The sequence below is a fragment of the Parambassis ranga genome, chromosome 14 (genome assembly GCF_900634625.1).
Source record: "Parambassis ranga chromosome 14, fParRan2.1, whole genome shotgun sequence".
NCBI classification, from domain to species: Eukaryota; Metazoa; Chordata; class Actinopteri; family Ambassidae; genus Parambassis; species Parambassis ranga.
Window position 1 is genome coordinate 5,363,252 of NC_041034.1, and position 16,634 is coordinate 5,379,885.

The 16,634-nt window shown below is 40.3% G+C and overlaps 1 protein-coding gene and 1 long non-coding RNA gene across 2 annotated transcripts; one reads left to right on the forward strand and one right to left on the reverse strand.

The window, feature by feature from the left end:
* Positions 1-291: 291 nt before the first annotated feature.
* sar1b (secretion associated, Ras related GTPase 1B) lies at positions 292-7,275 on the forward strand. The gene is made up of 7 exons (XM_028421723.1): positions 292-477; positions 2,659-2,734; positions 4,277-4,396; positions 4,540-4,605; positions 4,693-4,796; positions 4,888-5,019; positions 5,341-7,275. Exons 2-7 carry the CDS (start codon positions 2,677-2,679, stop codon positions 5,455-5,457), a joined length of 597 nt encoding a protein of 198 aa, XP_028277524.1. The 5' UTR covers positions 292-477; positions 2,659-2,676; the 3' UTR covers positions 5,458-7,275.
* Positions 7,276-7,487: 212 nt separating this feature from the next.
* Positions 7,488-12,567, reverse strand: LOC114446227 (uncharacterized). The gene is made up of 3 exons (XR_003671743.1): positions 12,439-12,567; positions 8,469-8,638; positions 7,488-8,386 (listed from the first exon to the last, which is right to left on the reverse strand). It is a non-coding gene; the product is annotated as an uncharacterized LOC114446227 (long non-coding RNA).
* Between the last annotated feature and the right edge of the window lie 4,067 nt (positions 12,568-16,634).

Sequence of the window (16,634 nt, forward strand, 5' to 3'; positions counted from 1 at the left end):
AAGTGACAGAACCGGTAATACATCCACAGAAAGTTTCACATGGGTTTCAAATTACGGTCACATTAATTGCCACATTTAAAAATACACTAAAGAAATACTACAAGCTAACTATCTGGATATGGTTTGTCGTTTTGTCCCCTTCAAACCAGTCACAAGTGACGTTAATAAAATTCTGAAGGTAAAAAAAATTACTGAATTATGTGTGTGGGAACTGCAATTAATATGCAGACCAGACCCTTGTTTTATTCCAAGTCTCCAGCCGGAAAGATGATTGTGAAACATAAACAGGAAGCGGCTGGGCAGAGTTTTGGGGAGTTGTTGGACAGCCATTGCAGTGTCGTGGCTCAGTAACAAAACACGAAAGAGGAGAGGAAGACCTGATATTTCGCAGGCTCTCTTTTTTTTTGAGCGAGAGATCCATTTACATGATTATTAGAGCGAACGCCCTTTACAAATTAATCTATTCCTAAGAAGCGGGTAAGTTTTCTGGATGTACTTTATAACTGTTGACAAGAAAAGACACTGATGTTAACGTTCGGCATATCGGCTAGCAAATTATCCCGGCTGCTAACGCGTCTACGTTAGCATTGCTACCACCAGTTAGCTATATCGCCTTATATCAAGGTCCCTCAAGAGGGAGTTAATTTTAATTTGACCTGCTGTTACATTAATTCAGACATTAATGTTTATTTATGAAGGGAAACATCCACATTATATTCAGTGTCCTTTTGTACACCGACAAGCTAAGGTCTCGTTAGCCAGCGCTAACGTAGCTACTAACCTCTCGGTGCAACGTTGCCCAATAGAGAGTATGACACGTAGCTAGTGGATTCCTGCTAGCAAGGCTATTAGCCGGCCTCACCCTACCTTTTCAAATAAGACGTTACCTGTGTTATAAATGTGATACTACTTGTAGTTTCTATGTCTTTGGACATTTGTTTAATTTTTATGTCATCATGGAACCTCGCAGAGACCAGTCGTTCATGTAGCATTAGCAGTTTTCAGGTAAAGGTTAGCTAACTTCACTGCTACGTTGACAGTGATAATTGGACTTTTTGACAGCAGTTTCCAGTGTCTGTGCTGTATTATGCATTTTGCGATCAATGTAACTTCACCACAGCTGTCTGAAATCTTACATTAAGTAAGAGTTAACATCAGCCTACCACGATCTTAATATGATCAATTTGTAGAATATATTTTACCTATATCACAGGTCCATGGTGAGTTACATGTTTTTTTCTGATTATGTGAGGAAATATTAATCATTATAATTCAGTCACTGAATATTAGTGTGCTTTCATTGTTTTAATCCATATTGATTGTCAGTGTTGTGCATGTAGCAGTGAGGTACCCTAATTCATTTCTATGGTTAAAAAAAAAGTTTAGTAATGCTTTGAGTTGTGATCATGGTTATTAATCAGCTTGCAAACCCTGTTACAACAGCACCTATTGTCTTGAAATAGGTTATTCCATTGCTTCATGTTGTTGGTGTGCCTAATATTTTAAACGTACTCATGCACATCAGTACATACAGTGCCACAGCTGTTCCTGGTTGTTGTCAGGTACTTTCGTTTACACTGCTGCATCACGCCACACGTGGAGCTAATGGCAGACCACAGTGTCAATGCGGGCATGGGAGCATATTGAGTCCGGAGTGTAGCAGCAGGTGACGTGTAGTTCAGCTGTATTTTCTGTATTTGCATGGTCTTGACCTTTGTCTACCTTATACTTTAGCCCTGGAGTTGTTTGAATGTTACGTAACTAGGGCTAGAGGTCGACACTGGCTTACCTTGATCTGATGCATCTGTATCTGTCACTGAGAAAAGGTAGAAGGAAGAACATTGCATGTTTAATTTAGAAAATGTAATGGTTTTATGATGGTACAGAAGCCTCTCCTAAATTTATGAAGAGAGGAAGTTTGTTTTTCCCTACCCCTTTGTGATACTTCAGTGACTGGGACCGATGAGATCACGTCAGTTTAAAACGAGGTTAAAGAGTGCCGTGTGAACTAGAATGACAAATGAAAAGGTGTTAATAATTATTCCTGTCTAATCCAGTTTGTTTTGATTAAAACTCAGTCTGGTCAGATTATTCTGAAAGACGAGGATTCATTTCCATGGCACCTGCAGATGGGTTGCATTGAAGAACAGACTTACAATGCCTGTGGAGGCACTGTCAGATGGTGATGTGATCAGGAATCTTCTATTCTGTTCTTCAAAGGCTCTTAAGGGAACATGCTAATCATTGGCTGCTGCTCTTATCACCAGGCGCTACTATCTATCTGATAGTATGGATGAAGCTTACTGCATATTTATGGGGATGAGTGCTATTGCATTTATGGGTTGCTGGTGAGGGGTACTGATTGTGTTTGGTGTTTTTAGGTGCTATAAGAGACTGGGTCTGTATCAAATTAAATGTATGAAGTTATGATTTAGGCAGGCAGAACTGGTTGAATTTCAGTATTTTGTTCATACAGTCAGCAAATCTTTCCTGCCTCCACAATGCAGTGCTTACAGTCCGTTCAGTACTAACACTGGGCACAATCTGTGCATGTTTCTAGGAACCCATTTGCAACAATAATTGAAGTTATGCTCACTTGCAGTGTTACAGCAGAAAAATAATTCTCCTTTGTGTCGTCTTTTTTTTGCTGTTTTGCAGGATTCAACAGCTCCGGATATGTCATTCCTATTTGATTGGATTTATAGCGGTTTCAATAGCGTACTACAGTTTTTAGGTGAGTACTGCTTATCAGAAAATATCAACACACTCCATTAACAGGAGTTAACAAAACCGTTTTGACTGTAAGGTGATTTCAAGAAGATCTTTTATCAATACAGTTACTGATCTTACGTTTCAGTCTTTAGCTGTTCAGTGAAATGTGGTGGGGACAAGACTGTTGTGCACAATAGAAGCCTTTGTGCCTAGAAATCCAGCCCTGATGTGGTAGAAGTTGTTGGGAAGAAGCAGACTTTCTCTTTGTTTTGTTTTTGCTTTCTTCCCTCAGACACAAATCTGAAACACCCGCTCAGAAAGCTGCATTTCCTACTCACTGATCCACATTACAAAATGTCATGTAGAAACAATTTTAGCAAAATGTCCTCATTCTAAAGCACTTTCCATAGTCACCAGTTTGTGATGTGGTCTGTGTGTTAATGCACAATTTATTTACTGTCATCAGCGGCCAACATTCCCTAAAAACTCATTAGTTTTGGGTAGTCAGATAGGACGTTTATTTCATATATTATGACAAAGGTCAGTTTTCCAACAATTGTGTACAGGCAGACTATAACAGGACATCACATTTCCAGTCAGCAGTGTACATTAACAGGGTTTACTGTGCCTTTAACTGCTTGGAAAATAGTAGAAGTGATGTAGTGCATCTTTATATTTGTTTTGGAAAGCCCTGGCCTCATTCTAGTAGGACATTTGGAGGTAGAAGTATTGATTATAAATGATCTAATATCATAGGGAAAGGGAATGTGAATGAGTTTTTAAAAATGCTCAAATTAAACTGCTTGAATGTACCTTTTAGCTGTTTGTATGGGGCCCTAGGATACGATTGTTGATAGGTATACTTCCCAATAATTGCACACATGCCACATATGTTCCTTTAAAGTTGCTCAGTTAAAAAGTCTGTGATAAATTTATATGCTACGTGAACATAATTATTCACCCCAGTTTTTTTTTTAAATTTCCCTTTACGAAGTGTCCATTTAAAATCTGGTGGAACATCTCGTCAGGAGTGTGTACCAGCTGCTCCCCAGAGTGCGCTGTTCTAGTTTCTGTTGGAGCCGCTTGCTTGAAGCAGTTGTTCCTGTTCTCCCTGTTTGACAGGTTGCATAGCGCTGCTTTGAGTAATGATGACGTCTAGCTGACTCAGTCAGAAATTTTACAAATCCACTGGGTATCACTGTGCTGACTCAGAGAGGTAAACACAAAGTCTTAAGCTCAGGAAAGTGCAGGAGGGAGTAGCCTTTGTTTGCACAGGGCTTTGTTTCAGGGTTGTCGGTGCATCAATCTGTGAGTTGTGACAAAAAGATGTGGTTAATGAAGAACGTCAAAAGCAGCAAGTGAAGCTCACTCGTACATGTTTTTATTGTGCATCAAAGAATGTGTGAATGAAATACATTCAGGGCATTTCTAAGAACAAGCCTGAGCTTGTCAACATAAGCCTGGTGTCACCCTTTGATATTGATGTGTGAGATATGATGTAGTAAATTTACATGACGTGTAATGTCCAGGTTTGTGTTATGAAATGGGTCTGGCTTTGTTTCAGGACTGTACAAGAAATCCGGCAAGTTAGTATTTCTTGGCCTGGACAATGCTGGCAAAACGACGCTACTGCACATGCTCAAAGATGACAGATTGGGACAGCATGTGCCAACTTTACACCCAAGTGAGTTGGTGCTACTCACACTCATGCACGTCCACACATGCTCACTCAGTTATGTGTTAAAAGATACATGCAAAAAAAAATGAATGCAGATTGGGGCAGATTCAGAAATGGGTAGAAAGTTCTGTTCGTTTTCTCTCCTCCAGCTTCTGAGGAGCTGACGATTGCTGGCATGACGTTCACCACCTTTGACCTTGGAGGCCACGCACAAGGTCTGTGTTTGAGATCGTTGAAACACTGGATTCAACAAAACAGAACAGATTTGTGAAGTTGTGTTTTTGTGCTTTTTTTCCACACAGCCCGCAGAGTGTGGAAAAACTACCTCCCTGCCATTAATGGCATCGTCTTCCTTGTGGATTGTGCAGATCACCAGAGATTGCACGAATCAAAAGCAGAACTTGACGTAAGTACATGTAGGACTGTTTGATTTGTGTCTTTTATCATCTTGATTCTAAAAACAAAGCCAAATAATAACACATCAACAACCCACACAGGCATTAATGACAGACGAGACCATTGGAAATGTGCCTATCCTGATCCTGGGCAACAAGATTGACAGACCAGAAGCCATCAGCGAGGAGAAACTGAGGGAACTTTTTGGATTGTATGGACAGACGACAGGAAAGGTGAGTATAAACCGTACGGTGCACTTACACATTTGTGGACCTTTGGTCTACTTACCGTGGGTTACTATGGGCTTCACAAATCCGTTTTTCACCAGACTGCACAAATTAGATGCGAATCAGCTAAAAGATTTGCTCAATTTTGGTCACATGACTGGTGGTCACAAGAGTCACTTGTGGCTTCCTAGTCATGCAGAGTTTGTTGGTTTTTTTTAGGTCCCAGTCAGCATCATCACATCTTCCTGTGTCAATATGATAGTACATCCCTACTTCATTAGGTTGACTTTCAGTGTCACTGTGGACTAAGTGTGACTTTTCTTTCAGGGCAACATTCCAATGAAGGAGCTGAACACAAGACCACTGGAGGTGTTCATGTGCAGTGTGTTGAAGAGGCAGGGCTATGGCGAAGGCTTCCGCTGGCTGTCCCAGTATATCGACTAAAAGCAGCCTAGCCCCGTAACACTCACACACACACAAACACACACACATCGTCACCACCACCACCACCATCGAGGGAGGGGGGGGGGGGGGGGACGCCCACCTTTGCCACCAGTACCATCATATTCAACCCCATGTTTGGTTAATCAAGTCTGACACCACCTCCAGAGAAACCAGTACAACTTGATCCCAATAGACTTTTATTGGTCGAACGTTTGGTTCTGCACCTACAGACATACCTGTACGCACACACAAACATTTGTTTCCATCTCTCTCTCTTTCTTATTTAAAGAGAGTAACATAGCATTGGTTCCACAGCAAATGATGTTCAAATTTAAACAGATGAATCTTTTCTATATTGTGTCTGTCGTTTGCTGCCCTCTCTCTTTTCTCTCTCTCTCTTTCTTCCTGCCATCTGTTGAGTGTGATGATAAATGCATTATAACTGTAAATCTGTACATGATTCCATCGGCATATATCAACGATCTCCAACGCCTCTTCCCCCCCTCTTCAACTCTTTTTGAGCAATGAGAGAGAGTGACATAGTTGTATACATTGCAGTACACTTTTTTAACAGTAAAGACATTCATTCAACATTGTATTTAATCACATCGTTTGGTTTGTCCTGTCCTTTTTTTTTTTTACATGGGTTTGAATGAATAAATAAAAGATGTGGCCACATATACAGTCCCCACTATAGCTGTGTGGCTGTTTCACCCATTATTACAATGGACCAGTGCGTTTATCTTAGTGTATCAGAATTACAGCCATTTATTTAGGAAGTTAAGACACTTGTTCCAGGATCCTGTCCTGTGGGCACAGTGGTACTAAGTGGATCCAGATAGTCTTGGGCTCCATTATTTTTTAAGGAGAAGCATGGGGTGGTAGTATAACTAATGGGAGGAGATTTTTTTGTTTTTTTGTTTTATTAGATAATAATACTGGCTATAACTCTGGCAAGGTTTGATGGAATTGTGTAGATAGCACAAATGTCAGTTGGTGCAAAGAAGACTATTTAAGTTAAATAAAACTTTGCAATAATGACATGCAGTCAAGAGATAACGGGAGGACGCATGTAAACATCTAGGTGCTGTCAACATTAGAAGGTTATTCTACAGATGTATTTTCCAGCTGAGACCTTTTTACAAGGTGGATCTAGTGACCAAGCAGAAGACACAGTCCCACAGTGGGAACAGGTAGACGGCCCTAAGACACCTCTTATGTAAGGGACCATATATATAGCTATATATATATATATGTATGATATGTACATGAACATCGTACATGGATTTTGTATTTACAAGTGGTCCTTCTGATCTATGTGCATTACCAGAAACTATTATGCATGCCTTGTTCTTTTGATTTGTAATGACCATGACTCCAGATAGTACAACCAGAGGGAAGAAAATGCCAAAATTTACAATGAAAGATGATTGTCTTTTTTTTTTTCTTTTTTTTTAAAGGAAACAATGGAATCGAGCAGAATACACACTTTTTCTGTCCCCGTCCCTTTGTGTCTCTTTTCATTCCCTCATGACTACGTAATGAGCTGTTCCAACGAGGTGTGGGACTTACTGTTGTTTGCATCATGGCAAAAAAAAAAATGTAATAAATGTTTGCAATGAATAACAGGCTTTAAGATCGATCCCCAATGCAGACTGATTTTGTCACTTTTTTGTGTTTGATCAGTGCTGAAAAGCAATATTTAGGTCCTTTACTTAAGAGAAAAAATACAAGTTTAATAAAGATTCCTACAGGTTGAATATTAAAAAAATCTTTTCAGGAAACATCAATAAAATGTAATAAATGTGTTTAAAGATATAATGTCCCCGACACCTATGTAAATGTTTGTAATGTTTATAGCCACTTGTTACATAAAGTAAGTGCAGTAACAATAAAATATTGATGGTTATATTTCCATTAATATTTTGTAATAAAATAAAAGTATCTTAAAAAAATATTCAGGCACAGTTACATCAACATCTTATAAATATTATTTGACACCTTTAATTACAGTGTTAAGAGTTGGGCCTGCAGGATTATATTACAGCATGTGTAACTGGAAGTTGTGTAAAAAAGTGTTGTACAATACAAGCATTGTGCAATGTGGCCACTAGGTGGTGATCATGATGTAAAAAAAGGACATTTGTGTGTATGAGGTGTGCTCATGTACTCAATACTGATGTATTAAGTATAAATCTCTGTTATTAAAGATAAGCCGGGGTCTATGTACAAAGTTTCATGTACACAGAAAAATGACCCCTGAGACCCATTCATAAATGTTATTATAAATTCATACAGGAAATAGATTCAGCTAGAAGATAAAATTTCAGTTCTCTCTGAATGGATTTTGTGGTTGGTTTTATCCCATTAATTATTTAACACGACGGAAGACAGTTCCTTGAATGCACCACAAGGCAAAGAATTCAACCATCGACTAATCAGACTAAACATATAAATTAAAATACTTCAGTGAATAATTAGTAAAGCCTTTGGTACTGTCTCTTCCCATAAAGTCTATAGGTCGTCCATGTCTTTCTCATGTTCCTTACAGCACTCTCCTGTCAGTATATCAGCCATGCACAACCCAACAGCGATGATTGGGGAGAATACTGTGAGGACCACAGCCAGCAGCAGATCCCCACACACTCCACAGCCAGGCTTCTTCACCTCCTGTTCCCCCCTGGCTCCTCCTCCCTCTGGGGTTGCGCTCGTTGTGGGGACGGGGCCTTCTGTCGGGATAGGCTTTCCATCATCTCTGAGGCTGTCCAGTAGGATTGGATCTGAGCAGATGGTGGAGTCCTGAGCAGCCAGATGTGGAGCTTCCTGACCTGAGGACGTTGAGGGTGTCCTCGGGGAAGCGAGCTGAGTGCAGGACAGACTTCCTATTTCCACTTCATGTGGAGGCATGATGAGGAGAGTGAGAGAAGGACTGTAGAAATAAAAAAACACAGCACAATTTCACTGAATGTTTTTTTTTTTAAAACTAATATAAAAGTAAAAACTTATCTTACATGCACTAGTTGTCTGCTTCAGCGTGAGTCTGTGTCATGTCACTCTGCAGAAACAAAGTGATTCTGCTGATCCTCCTCACTTATTTAAGGATATGAGACACCAGGGAGGTGAGTGTTGCCGGTAAATTTGCTTCCTGCGTATGGATTACCCTCTACCAATGAAGAAATACCTCCAACACACACAAAAAAACACACAATACAACAATACACCTGAAGTTAACAGGAATGGGCTGCACCTCCGAGGAACAAGCTCAGCCATTCTTACGGAAATGATATCTGATATTCTGTAAAAGAAATACATTCTTTTTAAAGTCCAGGTCATCTCAGAAATGTTGCTGCATGGGTGTATCTTACATGCTGGCAGTCATTATTTACAGTGTAATCATTTTATACCTCTGTGAGGTGTCATTTCAAACATCCTCTTTATGTTTAGTCTGCTTTTGTATTTGGATCTTCAATTGAAATGAGGTCATCAAATAGTTAGAGGACATTAATGATGTACAGATGCAACAATGTTTAAACAGATTGACCAGTCCTAGTAGTTCTTCTTTGCTGTATAACAATCAGGAGCACATTGATCTTTATTGAGCCACAAACAGAAGAGTAATCAGTGTTACTTTGTGCCACTAAAGGTATATTTACTGCCTCGTATGTCCTTATTTCAGCATTTTCTAGCTTTTATCTGCTAAAACATATAAATCCAGGTCACAAACATCGCTCTGATTATACATGTAGGACATGTAAGCGCAGTGTGGTAACACAGCCACATAAAAGTAACAGGAAGTATTCTGAGTCATCAAGTCTGCTTTGTAAGATCAAGTCGAGATGTTGGAGATAAGACGGGGGGATTTTTTTTCCCTCTTCGTTCTCATGGGAACGTATCTTTGATATCATCTTTTGAACACATAACCTGTCTTATACAGAGGATCTTTATTATACTCTCATATATATCACCACCTTTGAGCTTTAGGTTGTTATTATAAGGAACAAAAGCTGTCAGGTTTGACCTTTGTCTAATCAGATCTATTAAAAAAGTTATTAGAAATGTCAGTAAAAAGGAAATTTATGACATGAAGAACTTTCCCAAAGGGATCTAAAGCTCTCAGACAATGTCAGTGTATAGATTGATGTTACAGAGTGCCACCATATTCAGTGGAAGCTGTCCCGATAAATCAAGTGCATGTACAATTTGAAAAAAAAAAAAAAAGATCTGGAGATGAGGTATAAAATTCATTTATAGGGCATCTTATCATATGAGACCCAGGGACCCTCTCATTAGAGTCATTAGGTTTACTTTATCAAGATCCTCATAGTAGGAGTACTTGAGTACTCTGACAGACTTCACTTTGTCTTTCTGATAATATGCAGTGAATGAAGGGGAGAGCATGCAAAAAGTTCTGAAGCACCGATCTGTGTCTTTTAGACAGGACAACTGCTCCTATTCCCCAAAAAAACTGCAAATTATTTGAGTTACGTCATATTTGACCTTAGAGATTAAAAGGTGCCTAATAGACAAAGAAAAATCTGGCCCGTGGAGCTCTGGGAGCTTCGTGGATCAGAGGTGTGTTTAGTATAAGAAGGTAAAATCCTGCATTACAAGAAGCACAGCATGTTAATGGAGGAGCGTGAGGAAGGCCTTTTGTTTTTTTGTAGCTGTGAATGTGCTTTGCTCTTGCAGGAACTAGTTAATTTCATCATGTCACCCATCTGTGACACGAGTGTGCTGTGGCGGTAGGACAAAGTAATCTAACAAAAAGAGATCTAACGAAATAAAGCCAAAAAACAAAACAAAACAAGAAAAAAAAATTAAAACAGTTAAACTGATAACAGAGATAACAAAGCACAAACTCAAAAAACGGAATTGAAACAAACTAGAAAAAGGACATAGAACAGCAGACAAAGAGTGTGTAGAGGCAGCAAACCAGAGGAACTGCAGCACATGGGCTAAATACACCAGGTGAGGTAACCACACACAGGTGTAAACAATAAGGAGTGGGCAGCCAGTTAGAAAGGAGGGAAGACACGAGGAGTCCAACATAAAGACGCACAAGGAGAGCTGGCTAACAAAGAAACTGACTCGGGAAAATAAATGACGTTAACACAATGTCACAATAATTTAAAATGCAAGAACTGATGCTCTCGTGTTCACAGAATGCAGTGAAAGAAAAGAAAAAGCGCAGCGATCATTTGATTCCATACTGTATGTCGTTAGGAATTGTTAATAGTTTACTTTGTGCACTTTCAATTGGGTTTATTGATCTTTATACTATTATCAGATTCAATATGTTCAGAAAATGGACCCAAGTCCACATGTTTCATCAACACTTTTACTGATGTGTTTTCATTTGACCTTGTTCGCATCACGGTTCCACTGTTCTGCTGTTTTTTGTGTCTTTCACCTTCCCCTGATCAACTGTATGGTAAATATCTCTGAAAGTGAGGCGAGCACAGGCACACTGCAAAAACATTGCAAGCTATTTATAGCAGGATCCAGGGAGTGGAGGCTGCACACAGGCTGTGGAGAGGTGTCCTTCACCGCTGCTGTGAACAACGCAGCGTGCCAGACCCACACACACACACACACACATATATGGATAAACAGGCACCTCATTTAGTATAGAGGTCGATGTACAAACTGGTACTTTTTGCAGCTCGAAGAAGAAGAGCGAGCCAGCGTACTGTCACACTTCCACCATGATGTAAACACATGTTAAAACAAATGTGCCCCTTTTGATGTCATAAGAGGATAAGCCCCGCCCCTGGGTGCACAGTTGACCTAAACTGATCATATTGGTTCAGCTGCCGTATCCATGTTAGTATGAGAAACGGGACGGGCCTCTTCTAGAACAGGATATAAACTCTAGCCACCTCCCACTTGCTTTTTAAAGTTACAAACATGGAAATAAGCTGCTTGTCTGTTTGTGTAGGCACATGGCAGCATGATCCATCAGTATTTTGAGCTAAAAACACTAAATAAATGTGAGTTACAATAACTTGTAACAAGCAAGACTAGGCTTTTTATTACTTTAAAAACAACCTTCAAACTGTTCCTGGATTACCAGGGATCACTAATTTGGAACATTCACTTATTTAAGTCTAGGTACCAATGGTAGATTAGGATTAAAGGCGTTCTTCTATCCCATCTGGGAGTAAGAGTTATTCTGTGCTGGTGGGAGTGTAATATCACTGTGAAGTCGAATCATACCACACCACCAGAGGGCAGTATAGGAGGGCAGCTGGGGGCCTCTGTCACCAATCCTTCTAAAATCTTTCTCCTGTTTGCCTGATTGAAAATGGATGGTTGTCCAAATCAAGATCGCTACACCCTGAAGAGGACGATGAAGGACACATTAATTAGTCAGAGATATAAACAGCAGGGACAGTTTTAAACAAAGTTACCTGCAGCAGAACTCCAGGTGATCAGCACTAACCTAAAACTGACAGGTGCAGGTTTTAAATAGCAGCTGATTCTCTGTGATTAATTATTCAGGTAATCATTGTGGCTCTGGTTCACTTATGCATTAAGTTAACAGGCTCTGAAATGAGGTCAAAGCCAGTCATGCTACCTAACAGCTCACACAGGCCACTACACGCAACTCGCATGGATTATATGTGTCCATGCTGTCAGTGACCACGTGTCTTTTATTCTCAATGAAGTCTTTTAGCTAAGCTAAGCTAACTGGCTGACCTCAATGTCAACATTCCCAAAATACTCTCAACTGGAGAGCATGTAATTTCACAGCATGTCTCTGTTGATGCTCTTGAATCACAGAGAAAACAGCATTAGTGCTGGTTCAGGGTGGAACAGGAAAATGGTGGAGAAGCTTGTTGCAGATGGAGGTTTTCCATGCAGCCAAAAACCAGAGAGAAAGTATTTTAAACATTATTAATGAAACACTATGAATATTTATACAATATTAGCTGAAATTTCCAGGTTTGAGTTTGTAGTTTGAGGAGTAAAAACACTTACTTCTCTCTACCTGGTGTTATTTGTACGTAGCCCTTCGTCCCTCTCACCTCACCTCCACCCTCTTTTTTACTAAGTATTTACAAGGGCTCTTGTGCGGGAAGCACTGCGTCACTTACTGCAGAGCAGCTTGGACGCAGACCAAGAGCAACAAACACAAACTATCTTTCATGTCCACAGGGTACTGGTGTCACCCCCCCCCCTCCCCCTCTTTTTTTTTTTTAAAGCCAGACCCTCTGGTGAGTCCATTGTTGCTCTAAGAGGAACTAGATGGCTTATAATTCATCAGGAACATGCAAAGCCCCAGTGGCCTCTTGACATTTCAGCCTGCTGTTGTACTGCAGGATTTCAACACCTGACATGTGAAAATACTGGTGTTGGCTGGATGTGTTGCTCTTGTCGATAAGGATCTGAGAGAAAAAGAGATGTGTGGTCCAAGTGCTTGTCTTTGGGTTATGAACATGTGTGTGTGTGAGTGTGCGTGAGAATGTAACAACAATTTCCAGACCCTGCTGCGGCAGAGACGACCACCTCCTTCCTCTGTCGTTTGCTGAAACTGATGTGGATTTCACAGTGATGGACTGCCCACAGTCAATAACTGAAGATTGTGGTGAGCCTTAATTGATCATTTTCTGTTTTCCATGACTTACTTATCGTAGCCCGTCGTCTGTTTTTGCTCCATCATAATCTGGCCATCTCCTCCAGCTGTTTTTCATCTTACTTCATAATCTAAAGCCGTCCTTTTGGATTCAGATGGACTCCTCATCTGTCTGATTTACACACAAACACATCCTGGAAACCAGCCAAACAAACAGACATATTCATAATAATGGAAATCAATTTAGATGCACAAAGCAAAGACACCTGGAGAGATTTCATGCACCTGGCTTTCCTCACATAGTCCTCATTCTCGTCCTCTGGGAAGCTTGTGAAAATCATTTTGTTTTGCAATCTAAATGTTATTGTTCCAGGCTATTATGGAGGCTTAACTAGCTCAGTCTGCTGTATACTTATACTACTAACCCACAATCCCCCTTTGAATTGTGTTACTCTGCCGTCAGACTTCACATCTTTATTGTCTGGGAAACTGGATGAAGAACACTTTTGGGATGTGGTATATGTGAATATGCAGGATGTGATCATATTGATACGAACCCAAATCGCAAAGGAGCGTGTTGTTCTGTAAGTCCATTTCACCAAGAAATGAGACGTCCTTCCCTGCATTACTGTGGAGCTGCTCATACATTTCTAGACAGCGTACTTATAAGGTAAAAGTTTGGACTCTCATGGGGGATATTGAGCGGTGCTGGAAAGCTTGTGAAATCCTAATCACGATACTACTACCACCATGTTTAACAGGTGGGATAGGGTCACATCCTGGACTGCTGCATCATGTTTTCTTCTAACATTAGGCTTCTCATTTAAACCCAATAATTCTATTCTGAGCTCATCTGTCCACACATATTTTCCCAGCAGCCCTCTGGCTTCTCCACATGAGAGTGGAGACTGGAGAGCACCGACTTCCTCCTTGCAGCTCTGCCCTGCACACCATGGTCGTTCATTGTTCTACTGATTCATGAACATTAACATTAGGCCTTTAGCTGCTTAGAGGTCACCCTGGCTTCCTTTGTAACCTTGCAGCCTGTGTTACATGACTTGTTTTTTGGGTAGTCTTTGTTAATAGACCACTCCCAGGGAGGATAACTTGAGTTTCCTCCATTTGTACACAATCTGTCCAAACTCTTTAGGGATGTTTCCGTAAGCATTTTCCAGCCTTGAAGAGCAGCAACATCTACAACTTAATGTCCTTTAATTATACAACTAACACCCATCCCTATTTATGCAGGGGTTCTAAAGAGTTCACAACCTTTCACGATGCACTGTATGACCAGAGGAACCTGAGTTTACCTGCAGCTGTTGATCGTCTCTCCTCTTATTCACAGTATGAAACTGTGGTAATAGAGCATAATAATGCAGGTTTATTCATTTACTGAAGGGCAGCTCTCACACAGTCTGCTGGCTGAGCCATCATCCCCACGGTGCAGAAATCTAAGCCTGATTGACTGAAATTGCAAAAACAGTAGCGAAATCCACCGGGATCTCTGATAACTGAAGACAGAGGCGGTTAACGAAGCCCTGAAAAGGATGAATGCTTAAAGGCTTAAATCGTCATTTTTTTATCCTCAGTAATTAGTCTGCCAGGTGCAATTTTAGTTAAGTAATTAATTCTGTTGAGCGAGTGTTAAGTTTATATATAAAAGCTTAAAATGACCTGAAAACCAGACTCTACATCACCGGTCTTGGTTTAATACATTCCCATGGTGCATCAAATATTGTAGCTATTTCTACAGCTAACTGTCAATGTTAGTAGATATCTCATTAACTTCCTGCTGCACACAAGTGGTCAACGAGGAATGCCGATAAGCTTCGTCTGATTCTACAAGACACAAAGCAGGGACCATAGTTTCCCTTGTGGTGTCACAAGTGTCTGCTACAGGAAAAAAAAAGATTGAACAGATGAAAATGTAAAATGTCAAGGCATCCACCGAGCAGGCTTTTTGTGCCGGCTGCCAGTTAATCTGACACTTTGATGATGGATCAATAGGGAGCAGGAAGTTGTTTGGGTAAACGGTTGGCAGCTGCTTTTCACTGTGCTGCACTTTAAATAATATTAAAAAGATTTTTTGTTATTTTTATTTAATTAATAAAAGAAACAATGAATGAAAAAAACAAGGCACCAGTTGGTTTCCTAACTAAGAATCATTGGGGATGGATCAATCATCTGATTTTCCAATAATCCAGCACTGTCATCACCATAGATCCATGGTTGGTGGCTGTTCTTCACAGAAAGCTGTCTGGCCTGCAGCGGTTTTTGTTGTTGTCAGGTGGACGCAAATGCAAAACGCAGTCCTCAGTTTTGAGTTATTATGAAGATATGAATGTAGTTTAAAAGTTTCTGGGCTGTGAAACGATGCTTCGTCATAGCACCTTTTGCATTTCGTCAACATGGCTCAATCTTAAAGCCATTCCACAGATTTTCTCTGGGATTCAAAGTCTGGGCTTTGAGGCCGTTGACGAACTTCCACATTCTTGTTGTGAAGCCACTCCAGTTCGGATTTGGCAGCACGTTTGAGTCCTGTTGGATGAGAAATCTTGTTGGCCCCCGCTCTCAGGCCTCTGGCAGTCAGAAACATGCTCCTCTCACTGCATTGTTCCTTTGGACCTCTGGCCAAGTCCTTCCTCCCCTATCCCTCCTAGCTAAGAGTGAAGCTGCACCATCGTCCTGCGAGGTATGGATGGTCTTAGAGGGTTGGGTTGGGTTGAGTTCCAGCAGATATAACGCTTTTTTTTTTCATCAGGTCACAGAAATTTGAGAAACTGCACACTGCTGCCATGTGTTGTTTTCCAGAAGAAGCTGACTTATGGTTTTTTTGCTCACACTTTCTGTTCTGGCAAGTTCTTCCAGATTTCTGATTGAAGAACACTTGAGTTTCATCAGAGTTTTCTTGAGGTTTTTTTTTGGCCACCTTCCTGATCAAAGTCTGTGTTGGCCGGTTGCTCCGTTTGTTCAGAAAAACAGTCCAGGAAGAGTTCTGATGATTTATGTTCTTGCATGTCTTAAAGGTGGGACATGCTGCTCAGACTTTTATGGTCTTATTCTTTTCTTCCAAGCTGCAGTTTTTAACTGAAATCTGAAGGATTCCAGGGATCATAAATACAAGTGAATGAAACTTTGTGCATTTCACAGCTCTGACAAGTGTCTAATGTGCAGACTCACTCAGTTGATTGATTAACTGGAAAAGCTGTTCTGAAAATAGATGTTGTTTTTGAGCTTTCTAATATTTTAGCAGCTCTGGAGCAAATCAGTCAGACTGACACTCTGGCTCTAAAACTTCAAATATTATTGTTGTAAACATTCTGCACACATGTTGTGGCGTCTGACCATGAAGGTAACGTCTGTGTGTGAAAAAACAAGTGATGGAAATCAGGATTTATATATAAATATATATATATTATATATATAAATCCAATCCTCCTGCAGGTTTAGGGTTCATACTAGGACCTAAAAAGGAGTTTTGTTGAAGTTTTCTTTATAAATCAGTTCTGAAAACTAGAGTAGCATCTCAGTTTATGTGATGAACAGAATGACAGAGAGCCTTGTGTACACAGAAAGCACTGCTTTATTGACTGCACTGGAC

Coding starts and splice junctions, on each gene's coding strand:
- sar1b (XM_028421723.1), top strand. CDS start 2,677: ATGTCATTCCTATTTGATTGGATTTATAGCGGTTTCAATAGCGTACTA. Junction 4,397..4,539: donor TGTGCCAACTTTACACCCAA/GTGAGTTGGTGC, acceptor TCTCTCCTCCAG/CTTCTGAGGAGCTGACGATT. Junction 4,606..4,692: donor CCTTGGAGGCCACGCACAAG/GTCTGTGTTTGA, acceptor TTTTCCACACAG/CCCGCAGAGTGTGGAAAAAC.